At 34.2% G+C, this 16135-nt stretch overlaps 1 protein-coding gene across 1 annotated transcript; it reads left to right on the top strand.

The window, feature by feature from the left end:
* Positions 1 to 4879: 4879 nt before the first annotated feature.
* LOTGIDRAFT_233802 (hypothetical protein) lies at positions 4880 to 14398 on the top strand (the record flags this gene model as incomplete). Its single annotated transcript, XM_009060688.1, has 5 exons — positions 4880 to 4949; positions 7455 to 7706; positions 8111 to 8242; positions 8568 to 8791; positions 12962 to 14398. Exons 1-5 carry the CDS (start codon positions 4886 to 4888, stop codon positions 14396 to 14398), a joined length of 2109 nt encoding a protein of 702 aa, XP_009058936.1. The 5' UTR covers positions 4880 to 4885.
* Positions 14399 to 16135: the final 1737 nt, after the last annotated feature.

The raw sequence follows: 16135 nt of genomic DNA, 5'->3' as shown, positions 1-16135 counted from the left end.
AATTATTACTATAGTCAATGTATTCTAATTTAGGAAATTTATACGTGATCTCTTTCCATTCCTCGGGGAAAATTGTAAAGTCGTTGTGAGAAAAATTAAATACTCGTAAGCTTGGATATCGACTTTTAACGCTTTTGAAATAAATCTTAAGGTCAATATTGTGCACGGGTTTACTATTTACCGCTTCCAGAACTTCTAAACTTTGGAAATTGCATTCTGGTTGATTGTAGGAATTAATAAGGGAGAGAAGATATGACCACTGAAAGAGATCTGGTATTTCTGTCGACTTCTGATTCATTAAATAGGATTTGGTGGATTTTTTCGTTACCGATATACTTCAGTACGTCAGCCAGATGTAAATCAACCATATATGAAATATTTCTCGAAATAGATTGTTTAATTGTTATATCAGGACCGCACATCCAATCGTTACAAACATTTTGAAAGTTTTCCATTACAAGCAGAAGTGATTTGATGTCAAACACAAGAGAGGAATCAGCGATTTCTTGATATACAAGGCTATCCTGAATGCTACCAAGTGACTTGCGGTTCCAGTCGTCTAAATAGTCAACAATATGACATCCAAACACTTTCAGACTGTAGAGTTTGTTAATTTGCATTGGTGTTCTCATCGATACACTAGCATTAGGACTACATTTCCAATATACCGAATATTTAACATTATCTGCTGTATTATTGGTGTAATGGTTCAAATCTTTTAACTTCGGTGTTTTTGAGTCGCCGGGTTTCAGGTTACAGGTGATATTGACGAATTCTGTGGAATTAAAAACGTCACAAAAGGGATCCCATGATGGTGGGTATAAATTTTGGCTTTCTATCATCGTAATGTATATACACATATATAGCAACGCTGTAACCTTACTCATGTTCACACCTAAAATAGAACAAAAGCGGGTGTTTCTGTGTGACTTCCTTGTTTTGATCAGTAGTTATTGAAATATTCTTTGAAATTGCATAATATGTTGCATTTCAAGCCCTTTAATTATTTTAGAATATGTCAGCCCACGCTACCCACCTGTCCCCATATCGAAATTCATGCAATAATTATGTTAACTTTGATAATTTTGCTATTTTGACGATAATTCTTCCAGTTATTCAATAAATATGAGTAGTGTTATAAGGTGATACGTGATACTACGTCATAAGAACAGACTACGGATTATAACATAAAAATAAAGGCCAACAAGGGGCGAACAACGATATATACACGACGATATGACATATTCGCTTTGAATAAAATTAATACACCATCTTCAAACCAAAAGAAAACATTTTACCTCTTTTTAGATGCTCTCACTATTACTAAGTATACTTAATACTTGACTAGATTGCAGAGTTAACAGAGCATGCATACAAGAGGGGCTATTTATATTCATAAAGAGGAAGTTACAATCCCACTTTACGTATATCAATCGTTTACATTCAATTACATTTTTTGTTATTCACATATGTATATGAATTGGATTTCGCTCATATAACCCCTTTACAAAACACACCGCAAAATTAATGTACAAGGTAATAATAAATTATATAAAATATAATACTAACTTATAAATAAATAAACATTTAAATAATAAAACAGAATTTAGAAGCAGACCATGCTTACTCTTTTCGAAACACCTGATGGTACTTCTCTTTGGAGGATTCCACTACCACACAACTTTTACTCTTGATTTTACCATGCTTTGGATGAGATTTTGATTAAGGACTTGTCTTGTTTGACCGGATTTTTATTACGGGCAATCAAAATAATAGTATTAATCATGAAAGTCACACACGTCCTGTTATAAAGAGAAATTGGAAGCATTTACTTAAAAGTTAGAAAAGAGTGGAATTGTTTGAAAATATCAAGCTTCCACCATGTAGCACGTGAAACGCATTCCGCTTTTTTGTAAAAAGTTTTCATTATCAAAATCTTCGTAAATTAAACCTGTACGTAACTTGTAATTTTACGGACTACAGAAAGATGATTTGACTGCCTGTATCATGTTGACCTACTTTAAACAAAATATTGTACGGTAGATATCATTCAATGATCTGCTGTTATTTCCACCTGAATTTTCTATGGCGGATGTGTGTCTATTTAAAATGTAAAATCACTGAACCTTATATTTCTATGGACCCGAAGACAATCTAAGACAAGACAAGACAAGTGTCAGAGAGCACGAGGCTTTGCATTCACTACACATTTCTCGATTACATCTAGCATTCGACAGTGTATCAAGGTGCTAACGTCAGAACCATGTATAACTTCTTTTGTTTTGTTTTGTTCTCCGTATCAGCCTTGATTCTTATTGATGACGGTAAATATTCCTACTACTATCTTATGATTCTTATGTATTCGATACCATTTTGGATAAAACTGCTGTCAAATGTTCGATAGTCGTAAAGTTAAGTAAAGTGACATTTCGCGGACTGAAGTGATCGAAATGAATTAAGCATTATTCGAAGAATCGTAAACCGAAGCGGAAAATCCAAAACAACATATTGACAAGCCATAGATAGCAGTTTATGAACTTTCTCATGAGGAATCCGTGAGAAAATATTGCATCATAAAAAGGTTATCTGGCGCCTGATTTGCTGCTCAACATACACAACAAATATAAGGGATTCATCGCAAACTTGAGAGTAAAAATTGTATAATGAAGATAAGAGTAAACATGGTCTGCATCACACGCGACACCCGCCACTACTATATAAGTCATGAAATACGTCCAGATCAATTTAAGCTCGACCTAACGAATCAAACAAACCAATATTTCTGGAAATTTAAGAGGGCGGATCCTTTCACGCATAAATGGTGGCTAAACAATGATTAACATAATAATGGTCTTACCAGGTGTCTAGAAGAGTAAGCATACCCTGTCTGGTGCCACACCCATCATAGCAGCTCATCATACAGAAAAAAACACGACAATGGTTGGATTGTAAAAAACCTAAAATGTGATTTGACCGACCAATTTTAATAGTTCAAGGGAGGTAACTGGTGAAAATATTTTAGTACAATTTCAACAGTTCACCAGAGGGAACTGATCACAGAACTTAGGCCTACATGATAAACAGGAAAGACTCCTCCAATTCATTTGCCATAGTCGTTCGGTTGCTATAGGCTGTGCACGTTACAGATCCCTCGACAGAGCAGATTTATGCCGCTGTCCTCCCCGCATGGTGTTGCCCGTCTTCATTAGCCCACATATTGCAGAAAGGTAGGACGTAAAACTCCATTCATTTTATTTTTCATTTCATGTCCAAATCATTTGCCATCTCTTTCCTTGTTCAATCACAAAATCTTCTATAACATTTATTTCAAGAAATCTCGTTGGAAACTTTCCAATATGCCCCAATACTTTTAGTTTCTGGACAAAACAAAAATTCAATATATCATGACCATGAATTTTTTGAGCTAGTAAAAGCAGACCACTACATGTTTCCACCGTTAAAATAGGGTTAAGCACATGTGACGTGGCTTGTTGTTATCACAATAATATGATGGGCCTATAATATTAGGCCTATAATATTACTGTGTTTTGTTTCCCTATTTTTGTGTTAAATTGAGCAGTAATTGTGGGTGAGGAGTCATGCAGTTTAGTCAAACTCATTCTCATCATACTGGTACCATCCTCGTATTTTTAATTACTGGGGTTGGTAACTTTTGTGACCAGTTCACTCCCTTGAATTGTTAACATTATATAAATAGTATTTTTACCAGTTACCTCCCTTGAACTATAAAATTGAGAACAGTTTTGTCACTATTGTGACTAGCGTGCGTTCCGTTTCGCATGCAAAGATTAGACATGCGTAGCTGATCGTAGAATTTCTCTTCCCACGCCCGTCACTTGTCCATTAAGCTAATGTCAGTAAGCCAATGACAAGTTAGCCAAATGAAGATGTTTTAATAATTAAAAGTATTATTTCATATTATTTTCATTATTTCCATCTCGGAAAAGTTCGTGTCCTCACAGTGATACTCACGGGTCTTGCTGTCACAAACATCATAATTTTTATTAAACTTTATTAAAATCTGATTGGTTGCCAGACCTGTTATCAATATATCAACCAATCGGATTGCTTGAAAATATTTGAAATTATAGTTACACTAATAAACTTGTAAAAACAATTCAATCTCTCCTTAATTCTAGGCTATTAAATAGTGTCTAATAAACAACGAAACAAGTTCGACCACTGGTAGTTATCACACCCTCGCTCTCATAACTCGGGAACAACTTGGTTACCTTGTGTCAAACATGCCATTTACGGTTACATTCATTCAAGCGAGTCGTTAATCCGAATCTCTCTGTATATGTCACCTTCTCTTTGAATGCTTTAATTTATATGACATTTTTATTATTGTATGAAAAGGTGTTTTGCGGCGTGTTGCATTTCATTATTCAAAGGAATACGAGCAATTCCATGCAGAGTTTATTAAGCTAACTATAATTCATCAACATCAAAAAGCGACCAAAACGTGCACGTTTCCCAATACAAATTATCAAGATATTTACGATATAAGGAATAACAAATATACAATGTATATACTTGCTTCAGTCATCTCATTCAGCATCAAGAGTTTAATAGTATGGTGTTCAAATTCCATTTCATTTCATTAGCCCGTGCAGATAATAGGGTGTAAACCTCTTCATTGTCATTGTCCTCGCTTCAGACATCTTAGATCTCAGACAATTCGGACTATTAGGGATGAAGGAAGGTAAATAGTTGATAGTTTAATCAGTTAATAGAGTTTAATACATCTTGATTGACAGCTCGTACATCACAGTAGAAACTATGCAATAACTGTATTAATTGGTTATAATTGGTATCAACACTCAACAGAAAGAATATCTTCATTCAACTGTCAACAACCATCATGAGGACTTTAACTATTATTTTTACTTTTTTACCAAATTTTATTTCTGCGTCTATACCTACTTGTAAGTTTATTATTTCTCTTATTTTATAATATTTTCTTCTATTTTAATTTATTTAATTGATTTATTTTAACTCATTTATTTTTCACAATTCGTTCAATCAATTCTTTGTGCGCTAATGTAACCATGGGAATTGTAAGAAACTGAGGTTCATGTATTCTATACAGCCTGTGTATGTTAATTTTTTGAATTCTTTTATTTTCTAATTTTTGAATTCATTTATATATTAATTATCTGATACGACGGGTTTAAACTGTAGCCAGTATCATTCTATTTGTACTAGTAATATTCTGTGTATTGAAATACGAGAATAATGATGAGATGCCTATTAAAAAGTGATTTATTTCACGTCTAAACTGTCCCTGGAACTAATAGACTTTATATCATATCTTGTATTAATACAATAACCATACAGGTTTACACAGTTCATAATTATTCTTAGATCAGTAATATTGAAAACCATTGACCAGCTCTTGATAAAACTGTCTGTATATGCATACGAAACGTTGCGTTAAAGGGGTTGTAAGAAAGTTTTGTAACTTTTTGTGTATAGGAGAAATTGATATAAGAACCTTTGCGATAGTAACAGACGTCTGATTGAAAATTGGAATGATGCAAATGGATGATATCAGTATCCACTATACAAATAATTTTTAGAAAGCCTCTTTACGATCCCTTTTGTAAATTTAGAAATAGTATATCCATATATCTTATGATTCCTTATAGCATTTGATAAACACTGTCTGTATCAAAATTCCAGTTAATAGATTTACATAATGTATAATATTGTACTACATCATTTTCCCCTATTGCCCACTGCATGGCATTATTTACCCACACTGGAGAAGCGAAGTAAAACTTCATTTCATCTCATATTTATATTATATTAAAACCTGCTTCCGCAACTAATTTCTTTTCACATTATCACCCTCCGTCTCCTATATAATTCTTGTTATAGCTTGACACACACCATTCCTACCCTACTACCATCTCGATTGTAAAGCGATCAACGTTAATCAAATTATCACTACTGAGGAGTTGAAAACATGAAATGTATTTTACGACTTCGTCATCATTTGAATTTGCATCTTTATTCTCCTGTGTAATTAGAAATTGATTTACAGCCTAATTAAGAGATACTTTAGTGACCCCGGGATAGAAGAATGAAGATAGATCGTCAATTCAAATACTCACTCACCCAGTCATTCAGTCTCTACGGCCGTTGATGGATGAACTGATGACAATTTTTGAAACCAATCAATAAGAAATATTAATTAATGTTTAATTACTAAATTAGTTCTGATATCTTTGTTTCGGTGACAAAATTGGTAGGAATTTCTTGAATCGAGATTACATAAATTCAATATTTAGTATAATTAATGTTGACTAGCTATAAAACTAATAGTGGTGGTATATGGTATCATGACATTAGAAGATGCACAAAATTTTCGAAAAGAAACATCTGTCACTTGCTTTCGCTTTCTAACTATATCTATACAAATTGTACACTGGTAGCCCCCACACAAACAAAGTACAACAAATGACAGTGTTTCTATGATTAAAACAGGAACGAAACAATTAATTCTGTCAAGTCTGAATATTAATAGCATGGAGACTGTATTTATATACTGATTTATACTCCACTTTTCTAGTACAACTATTCATTATAGATCGCTGGGGTATTAACCACATTATCATTAGATCTTCATCACCACAAACCCAACGTTTCCACACATTCCTACTAACCATTAAGGACAACTGTAGCAGTATTAATAACTAGCCAATACATACTTTAAGCGACAGACAGCATTCATTGGATCCTTCTGTCTTCTCCACAAATCATCCTTCTGTCTTCTCCACAAATCATCCTTCTGTCTTCTCCACAAATCATCCTTCTGTCTTCTCCACAAATCAACCAACTTCTAAGACATTTGATGATCACAGATTCTAATCGTTCATTTCGTTGATATTGTTTTATTTATAAAGTAGGACAAGAGCAACGTAATTGATAACAGTTTTCGATATGCTTCATGCGTTGAAAACCCACCTGCTCTCAGATTCTGATAGTCGCAATCTTTGTTTCGATGAATTCAATTGACAGGGTTATTGATGTGCTTCTTTCGGGACTAGATTGCGGATTATCTCTGTGGAATCGTGACTCCTTCGGGTCTGAAGATGAATGTCAGAGATAAACAGTTATAGAATAATGCTAAACTGTGGTATTAATAAGACTCATGTGGACCTATCATTAGTTTAAAGTTAAATACCCCCTAGAGACATGAGAATAATCTTGATAAATATTGTGCACACTAACCTATTAATGTAAATACATTGTCGTATTATCCGTGATATTTATTTATCTCGTAAGATTAAACTACTCAGCAACTTACAACTATAATACTATCATTGATTAATAAGAGATTAATCAGAGTTTTGCGTCTTAGTGTTCGGATATTAATTCGCCCAAAGAAGACAAGTATCAATTTATTTTTCTGTAATTGTTTCTAGATATTATGGATGAACAGTGTGGTCAGACGGTGAATATGGACTCAGAATCTATCGAGAGTGGACGATTGCTACTCAGACGACCCGAGGCTAGTGGGTTGAGAAACAACAACTGTGCTTTATATATCAAATCACCCAGTGGCAAGAACTTAGTCTTCTACTTTCGTCATTTACAAATTGAAACACCGTTTGGTTGTGATCGAGACTATGTAGAGGTATATGAAGGTCTCAGTAATAAAAGTAGGTCATTGATAGGTAAGCACGTGCAGTTCATATACCTTCTCTAACCATGCCACACTAGCTACATGATAGAAATTCGGACTTTGTTTCCACTCTATTGTTCCGTTTTACGATATCTTACCACTCTTCTAGAATACCAAATTCCAATGAACAAGATCAAAATCAAAGATAAGAGGCGTGTGATTGCATCCAAACGGACATCCTATTATATAGAATAATTTTAAAAACTCCATGGCAAAATCAATTCCTGGCTCTTTCAAGTGCTAAGCTGACTTTCAGTATTTCAGTTACAATTGCAAAATGATTTGGTAGAAGCTAGTCAGAATAATTCAGCCTATTTCATTAGCAGCAGCACAAAATACTGAATAAGATTTAAGAGTGTTTTTTGGTATATTTTTAAAACAATTTCTGTTTTGTAGGTAAAAATTGTGGAAGTTTGCCACCCAGTACAGCTTTCACTACAACAACTCCCTACGCTCTGATAGCCTTCCAACGATATCTACAATTCTTTCACGATCAGTTTGAACTGATTTTTACAGCTTACCATAAAGGTAAGTATATATATATTTTATCAACGAGCACTTGTTAGATAGTTAGCAAAGCACGGTTATATGGTAGCTTCCTCGCCGCCGATATGCCACAATATTGTAGAGACCAGACCCTTCATGCCACGTTTTGATTGGCTAAATATGACGTTATTAGAACGGAATTGCTATAGAAGACATGTAGATTACAATAGAGAAGAAAAATATGGAAAAAAAGGGAAATTCTGATCCACTGAGAGATATGAGTCAGGTAAAGCTGAGTTGCGAGATATTTGACTGCAAATAGAACCAAATAACTATTGTTATACCATTTTATGTTTTTGTCTTCAAGGTGTATGCGATAACGATGAATTTACCTGTAACAATGGACGATGTATTCACAACTCTCTGTACTGTAACGAATACAACAATTGTGGAGACGGTTCTGATATCTGTGCTCTGACGACAGCCGAGTTAGTTGGTGTTGTAGTCGCCTGTCTGTTTGTTATCCTACTTATTGCTGTTATCGTGGCGGCTGTGTTCTTTATAAGAAGGAGAAGATTGAGAAGACAGCAGGTATCTGGAGGAATTTGATTCTCTCCCCTTAACTCTCTCTCTCGGCATGATTACTTTGTCTGGAACTTGGCTTCATTTCTTCATTTAATTCATTCTGCATGAATATATATATGCCTGCCTGTCTCATTCTACATATTATATTGGATATTGTTCTTATTATTGTAGTTTCTTATCTCTTCGTTTTGTCTTTGTTTGACCACATTTTCAAAAAGCATCAGATGTTAAAAAGAAATGCTGCAAATTAGCTTTAAATCATGCCACATTAAGGTTGCTATATCCGAAAAATCAAAGTCATACTGAAACTGCCGCAAAAAGCGTTAATTTATATTTGCATAATTTGGTTGTCATATCCGAAAAAAATGGTTCCCACAAATGAAAACTCGATTGCCAGTTCTGAGTAATTCGGTTGACAAATCTGAATACTTTGGTTGACACTTCTTCATAATTTGGTTGCCATATCTAATAATTTGGTTGTCACGTGTGATAATTTGAACTTTCATTCCACATCTGTAAATATCCTACCATGCAATCATCATCATATCATAAATAAATTCTTACCAATTTTAGTTAGTATCTATTGTGTTGTATTTTAATTCTTTTTGAAGATTGGTAGCACCTATAGACGATAGTTCATAGATGTTTACTGGAAACACCTCCAAACTACTTCCTGTCATGCGGAAACGAGTAGTTCCGGTTATTTATTAACAGTACTTTTTGACTAGAGATCCAGTGCTTCCTGTCATGCGGAAATTAGTACTTCCGGTTAAATATTTTATGAGTCTTATTTCAGGTTTTGCTTAATTGCATTTCAATACTTCCTATTTCTTAGTAACTCTCTCCAGTTTTCAAGAAGATCTGGTCCAAAATTATATAGATTAAACTAAATCAGAAAATCTTTTCAATAACGTTGAAGGGTAAATGTAGAAAATTTGGCAGACAATAATTCGTAAAAAAAAATATGTCATTTCGACCACATGATAGCTATCAATATGTAGGCCTAGGCATTTAGAAATGTTCAAGCAGAACTTGAATCATGTTGAGTTTCACTCCATGCGATCTTCAGACAACAGACCTATATATATATATTTTATATTAACTTGTGTTCCATATTTTTATGACTTCTGTCAAACACAATATAGATGATCTTTTATTAAGCCTCGTGGCAATGATCTTTTTGGGATTTACAGCTATTTTCGACATGTTTGTGTAAAAACTGTTAGGGCCTGAAGTCATGGCTGTGTTTTTATTTTCTGATTTCTACGAAGCAGGAGGGGAAATTGTGAAATATTAGTAATTCTTTAGGAATATTTTAAGATATTTGTTAAATTTCTACAGCATCCTTGTTAGTTTAGGGATTGTAAAAATGGTTGGGTTCATTTGGGAAAAGTATTCCAAGTCACCTCTACTTTAAGACTATATCTTTAGGTCAAGAGCGATAGTTTAAACATGGAAATAATGAGGGATTTATGATTTATACTAAATAAATTTCCTGACCTACTCTGACAAAAAAAGCTTGACATAAGAAACGTCCGTTAAACGTAATGCCCTTTCTGTAATTAGTTGCATGTTGTCATGGTATGTATTTTCTGTCTATCTAGTCATTATTGTTTGTAAATCATATTTTTGTATGATTCATTTATTAAACTATGTTTAACTTGTAACAACATCTCTTTCTTCTTTCAATAGTCTTTTCTTTATTAATCCAATGATATATAGTTCAGGCAAGTAGAATGTCCATCAGTCCATCAATATGTAGATCAATATGACGTAAAACTCTGATTAGATTCTTTACAATACTGACAAGCAAGGCATAACGCTCATGTTTGTAGCACAATACGGAGCAGAACAGAAGGATGTAAAACTCCATTTCATTTCATTAGTCCAATAAGGCACAGAACAGTAGGATATAAAACTCCATTTCATTTCATTAGTCCAATAAGGCACAGAACAGAAGGATGTAAAACTCCATTTCATTTCATTAGTCCAATAAGGCACAGAACAGAAGGATGTAAAACTCCATTTCATTTCATTAGTCCAATAAGGCACAGAACAGAAGGATGTAAAACTCCATTTCATTTCATTAGTCCAGTAAGATACTGAACAGTAGGATATAAAACTTTATTTCATTTCATTAGTCCAATAAGATAAAGAACAGTAGGATATAAAACTCTATTTCATTTCATTAGTTCAATAAGATAAAGAACAGTAGGATATAAAACTCTATTTCATTTCATTAGTCCAACAAGATAGAGAACAGTAGGATATAAAACTTTATTTCATTTAATTAGTCCAATAAGATACAGAACAGTAGGATATAAAACTTTATTTCATTTAATTAGTCCAATAAGATAAAGAACAGTAGGATATAAAACTCTATTTCATTTCATTAGTTCAATAAGATAAAGAACAGTAGGATATAAAACTCTATTTCATTTCATTAGTCCAATAACGTACAGAACAGTAGGATATAAAATTCCGTATCATTTCACAAGTCTAAAATAGCTGTATTTATAATCCCGCATCGAACACCGCACATCGTCTATTCACACCTTTAAAGGGTACAGAACAATATAAAGCTGTATAAGATATAACAAACCGTATGTAAATCGACGATGCGTGTAGTTTTCACTTGCAAGAGTTGAATAACCGCCCGACGTCGTTTTTTTTTTGATATTATAAGCAAATAAATAGGCATATATATATAAATGTTTTTTTTTTTAAATTTTATATACATATTTCATAATTAACCCTGCAAATCATACACCCACTTTAGAGGACTCGCAGACCTCAGACGGGAAACTGTTGTTAATATACCAGTCTGATTCACAATACAATGGCCAGAGAACAATACAGATTTTTCGGATATTAAGAAAACTTTATAGATTTCCCAAAGCTGTTGACCTTGACCCTTCGACCTTAAGGAGTTATTCCGTGTCCAAACTTATGATCAATCATAATAGTAAGTTGGCAGTAATATTGAACGATGTGTATATATTAATTAATAACCCGATTTAGCTTTCCTAGAGTTTACTATACAGTGTTAATAAAGTGATTTAAGTCAGCTGGTGAAATAAATATTAAGACTACCCCATCGCGCCAGTTTGACAAGTGAATGTCTTTAGTAATAAAGATACCATATTTAGTAAAGTGATCTGGAAATATTCCATTACATCTGGATTTAGATACACATAATAACTGGCCTGCAGGTTCACCATCCAGGCCATTAATAGGTTGTTTGATATTAAAATCCAATGTAGAGCTGTATTAATTAAGGAAGTCCGGTATATCTGGAAGATGTCTTTAAGAGAAGAAGCCATGACGCTAGACTAATCATGTAAACCAATTCTTCGCCTTAAAGAAACAGTATGCAGCCACATGTAGCAAACTGAAAATACATTGAATGTTTCTCCTAAAATTATCAAGTTCAGATGGCTGACTAGCTAGCCTTGAGGTCTCTTCATTGATCGAAGAATACCATTAAATTTCGTTGCAATGACAAAACTGTTTGATATATTTATCCTCATTGCAGACCGCAAGGCATTGCACCTTTATTAAACTAATTATTTCCAGTCCAATGCTTTCAAGAAGAAGGTAAAACAAAAATTAATTTCACTATTAACTCTAGTATACAGTGATTTTAACTCGTCTCGTTCCGTAGACATGAAATTTTAATATAATCAATACTAGACTATCTTGTCTCATTTAACTTGTAAATACTAATATGTTTACAATTTATACAGAGGAGGAAATACAGATCTTAATACTCACAACTTCATTAAGATGTTTCCAGTCTAGCATCAGATCAACGACGAGTTTAATCTATATCAGGGGTTTTCATCCTGGGGTAATTCACGGGGGCTAATCTTTAAAGTTGTGGGTGGTAACAAGGTGCCATGCAGTTAAGCATAGAATTTTTGGACAATTATAATTTCAGTCTTTCTATTTAGCCAGCCTATATTCTCCGACATCATAAAGATTGCAAGAAACATAGGGAGGAGGGGGTAATGTAATCGATAAATGAATGATCTTGAAAGGGGTAATAACAAGAAAAATATATGATGTCCACACCAGTCTTGAATTATCCACATCAGAGGTCAGAACAGCTGTTTTGGAAAAGTAAGTATCGATCTATACAACTAATAATGTCATTTTATGTTTTGTTTGTTTCAGTTTGCAAGAACGATGGATTTTTATAGTTCGTACAACAGTCAGAAGTCTCATGGTTTAGATTGGTTTCCTCTGTACGGTCATCCATCAGTGACACGACATGACTCTCATAGAATCAGACTTCTGGATCCAGCTACTCTTCAGACCGAACATCCTTCTGCAGTTTCTGCTAATGCATGCCGCGATCCAGCAGTTTGGGTCAGGGACCACCCTCAAAGAAATCCAAGTAGCAGATTCTCATCTCGTGAAGCGTTTAATATCGATCGACCTCAACGATCTGCTTCATTCGCTAAAGGCGATTATCCTTTTGGACTAACCGATGACAGACCACAGTCATTTTATAACATAGATCACTCAGCACCACAAAGATCTCAATCAATGTATGTTACGGATGGATCAAGTGCATCCATCGACAAACGTCCATACGTTCTTCCAACTTACTCTTACCATCCAAAACGATCACAGTCCATGAACGTTAGACACGGACCTAGCGCTTCCTTAGATAAGCGTCCGTATGTTTCGTCAAGATTTGAGAATCAAGAGGAATATCCTATGACATACATGGGTAGAACACCTTATGTCGAATCATCTCACGTCGACAAGGAACCAAGGATTGAAGTACCACTTCGAGACTACTGGGAATTCGAAGACCGCAATGCTTATACCCCATCCACTGGTTATCCTTATACCACCAACCTAGAATTACCATATCCTTACACAGGTTCTACTCGCTTCATAGCACCACAAGAACCACGACATGAAACTAACCACAAAGTCAACCAAGACGATTACCCCTACGTGGCACGTCTACCAGTTCGGAATGAATCACGAACATCCGGTCATGCTAGTCATAGAGGAGAGACTCTTGACGATTGTCTAATCAGCTTCCGCTCGTATCCCTCCCCCGTACCGGCAGCCGACATCGCCCTCTACCGACCTAAACTCAAAGATGCTCTCGGCTACGATGAGGTTGACAGTCGACTAAAATCAAGGTCTCAACCAGATCTCAGCAAGATCTATACTACATCTCTTCCTAGGAGTTTTCCTGTCAGACGGAATGAATCTCACCACGGAAAAACTAAACAGACGAAGGGACACAAAAACAAGGCTTTTACGTCTAACGCCCATTTCACTGACGTTGCTAATACCGATCCAGTAATCCAGAAGCGACACATCGACAAACCTCAACTTCCGGTTAACGCTAATAGAGCTAATCAATACTCGCCAGTGATCACAGTTGCTGGAAAGGGTACCATTGATGGTTCATATGGACGGGCCAAACATCAACATCCAGGAGCTCCCGAATCTGTTCCCAACCGACACCTCGGTGTTGCTAGACAAGCTGAAGACAGATCTCAAGGTAGTAGTGATGGATTGTATAATTATGACCAGCAACAAGATGAAATTTTCTATCCTCCCACATCAACATTCAGATTATAATCAAATAATAAACATAATTAGATCTTGTGGCCGGAGCTTTTTTTGATTCCCCAAATTAATTTGTGATTGAAATTGTGATTTGGATATCAAACGTAAGTCCAGAAATAGTGGCTTTGTAAATCTGGTCTAGAATGGTCTAGTTGTGCTGTAATTTTTAATTTTTTCTTTGGAGAAAATAACAACCTTAGTCTTGTCTAAATTGATATGTAATTTCCACGTTTTACAGTAAAGTTCAAGGCTGTCTAAAGATTTTTGCACATCATTTACCGTTTCAGACAAAATAACAGTGTCATCCGCATATAACAATAAAAATAATCGAAGATATAAACCAATGTTAGTTATGTTTAATGAATTAATATGATGGAGTTCTCGGACGTCATTGTTTGTGAAAAAGTCTTCAATGTCATTTAGAAAGATAGCAAATAAAAATGGTGATAAGTTTTCTCCCTGGCGTACGCCAGTGTTACATGAAAAGTATCCAGATATATCATCGCCAATTTTGACGCACGATTTAGTGTCATAATATAGGTTATAAATAACATTGAATATTTTACCACGAATATTACACTTTAGTAATTTCTGCCAGAGTCCTGTTCGCCACACAGTGTCGAATGCTTTTTTTAAATCTACAAAAACACAATACAGTTTCTTCCCAAATGCTAGATATATATTTATTAGGATTGTAAGACAAACATGTTATCGGTTGTGGAATATCCTTTCCGAAAACCTGCTTGACAGTCAGATATTAAATTTGTTTCTTCAGCGAGATCATTCAATCTTTTGTTTAAAATAGAGTTAAAGACCTTGCCCAAACAGGAAATTAAAGTAATGGCTCGGTAGTTATCTGGATTTTTCGGGTCACCCCTGTGTTTGTAAATTGGTCGCATAGTTCCGATTGACCCGACTTCTGGTAATATCGCTGTGTCAAGTACCGTATTAAAAAGAATGTTGTATAATTGGAGACATGTGATTTTATGTATTCATTGTATATGTTGTCGATGCCACAAGCTTTATTAGATTTAATATTAATTATAGCTTCCGTTATTTCTGAGTCAGTTATTGGTGAATTAAGAATGTCACCGAAGTTATTTTCACAGTCAAGTGAAGTATCAAAGTGTTCATCTATCTGATCAGAGCTGTTCAATTGTTTAAAATAATCATACAATTCATCTATTTTGATATCGGCTTTATTATTTTTAGTGTTTCCACAAATACTATCAAGTAGTTTCCAAAACGATTTGGGATCATAACTTGATTTTATTCTTATTTCGTTTCCAGCATTAAATTGAAAGGTGTTGAATGCTGCATTAAGACTAGTATTATACTCTTTACTTGCTATTTTCATGCTATCTTTATTGTTAATATTTTTATGTTTTGAATATTTTTTCATTGCGTTATGGAATTTTGTTCTGTATAGCTTACAATTTTTATTAAACCAGGGTTTATTTTCCATTTTATTTTTTTTATATTTGGTTTTTCCTTTTATTTTTGTTAACCCAAAAGCAGTTATCGCTGAATTTGTAAATAAATTGCATATTTGTTCAACAGACTTATTTATTTTTTGACGTATAGTATCCTTATTTTGGGTACTTGATATGTTACTTAAATTTAATATTATATTTTGTATAATATCGACATTTGTATTAACTAAGTTAGTGAAGATATCTTTTTTTGCACAGTTCCATTTGGTATACGAGCTATGTGTTATACTGTTATCTCTACTGTTATCTCTAAATA

The sequence above is a fragment of the Lottia gigantea genome (genome assembly GCF_000327385.1).
Source record: "Lottia gigantea unplaced genomic scaffold LOTGIsca_44, whole genome shotgun sequence".
Lineage (NCBI taxonomy): Eukaryota > Metazoa > Mollusca > Gastropoda > Lottiidae > Lottia > Lottia gigantea.
The sequence above is the reverse complement of the archived record's forward strand: the minus strand, read 5'-3'. Positions and strand labels throughout refer to the sequence as shown.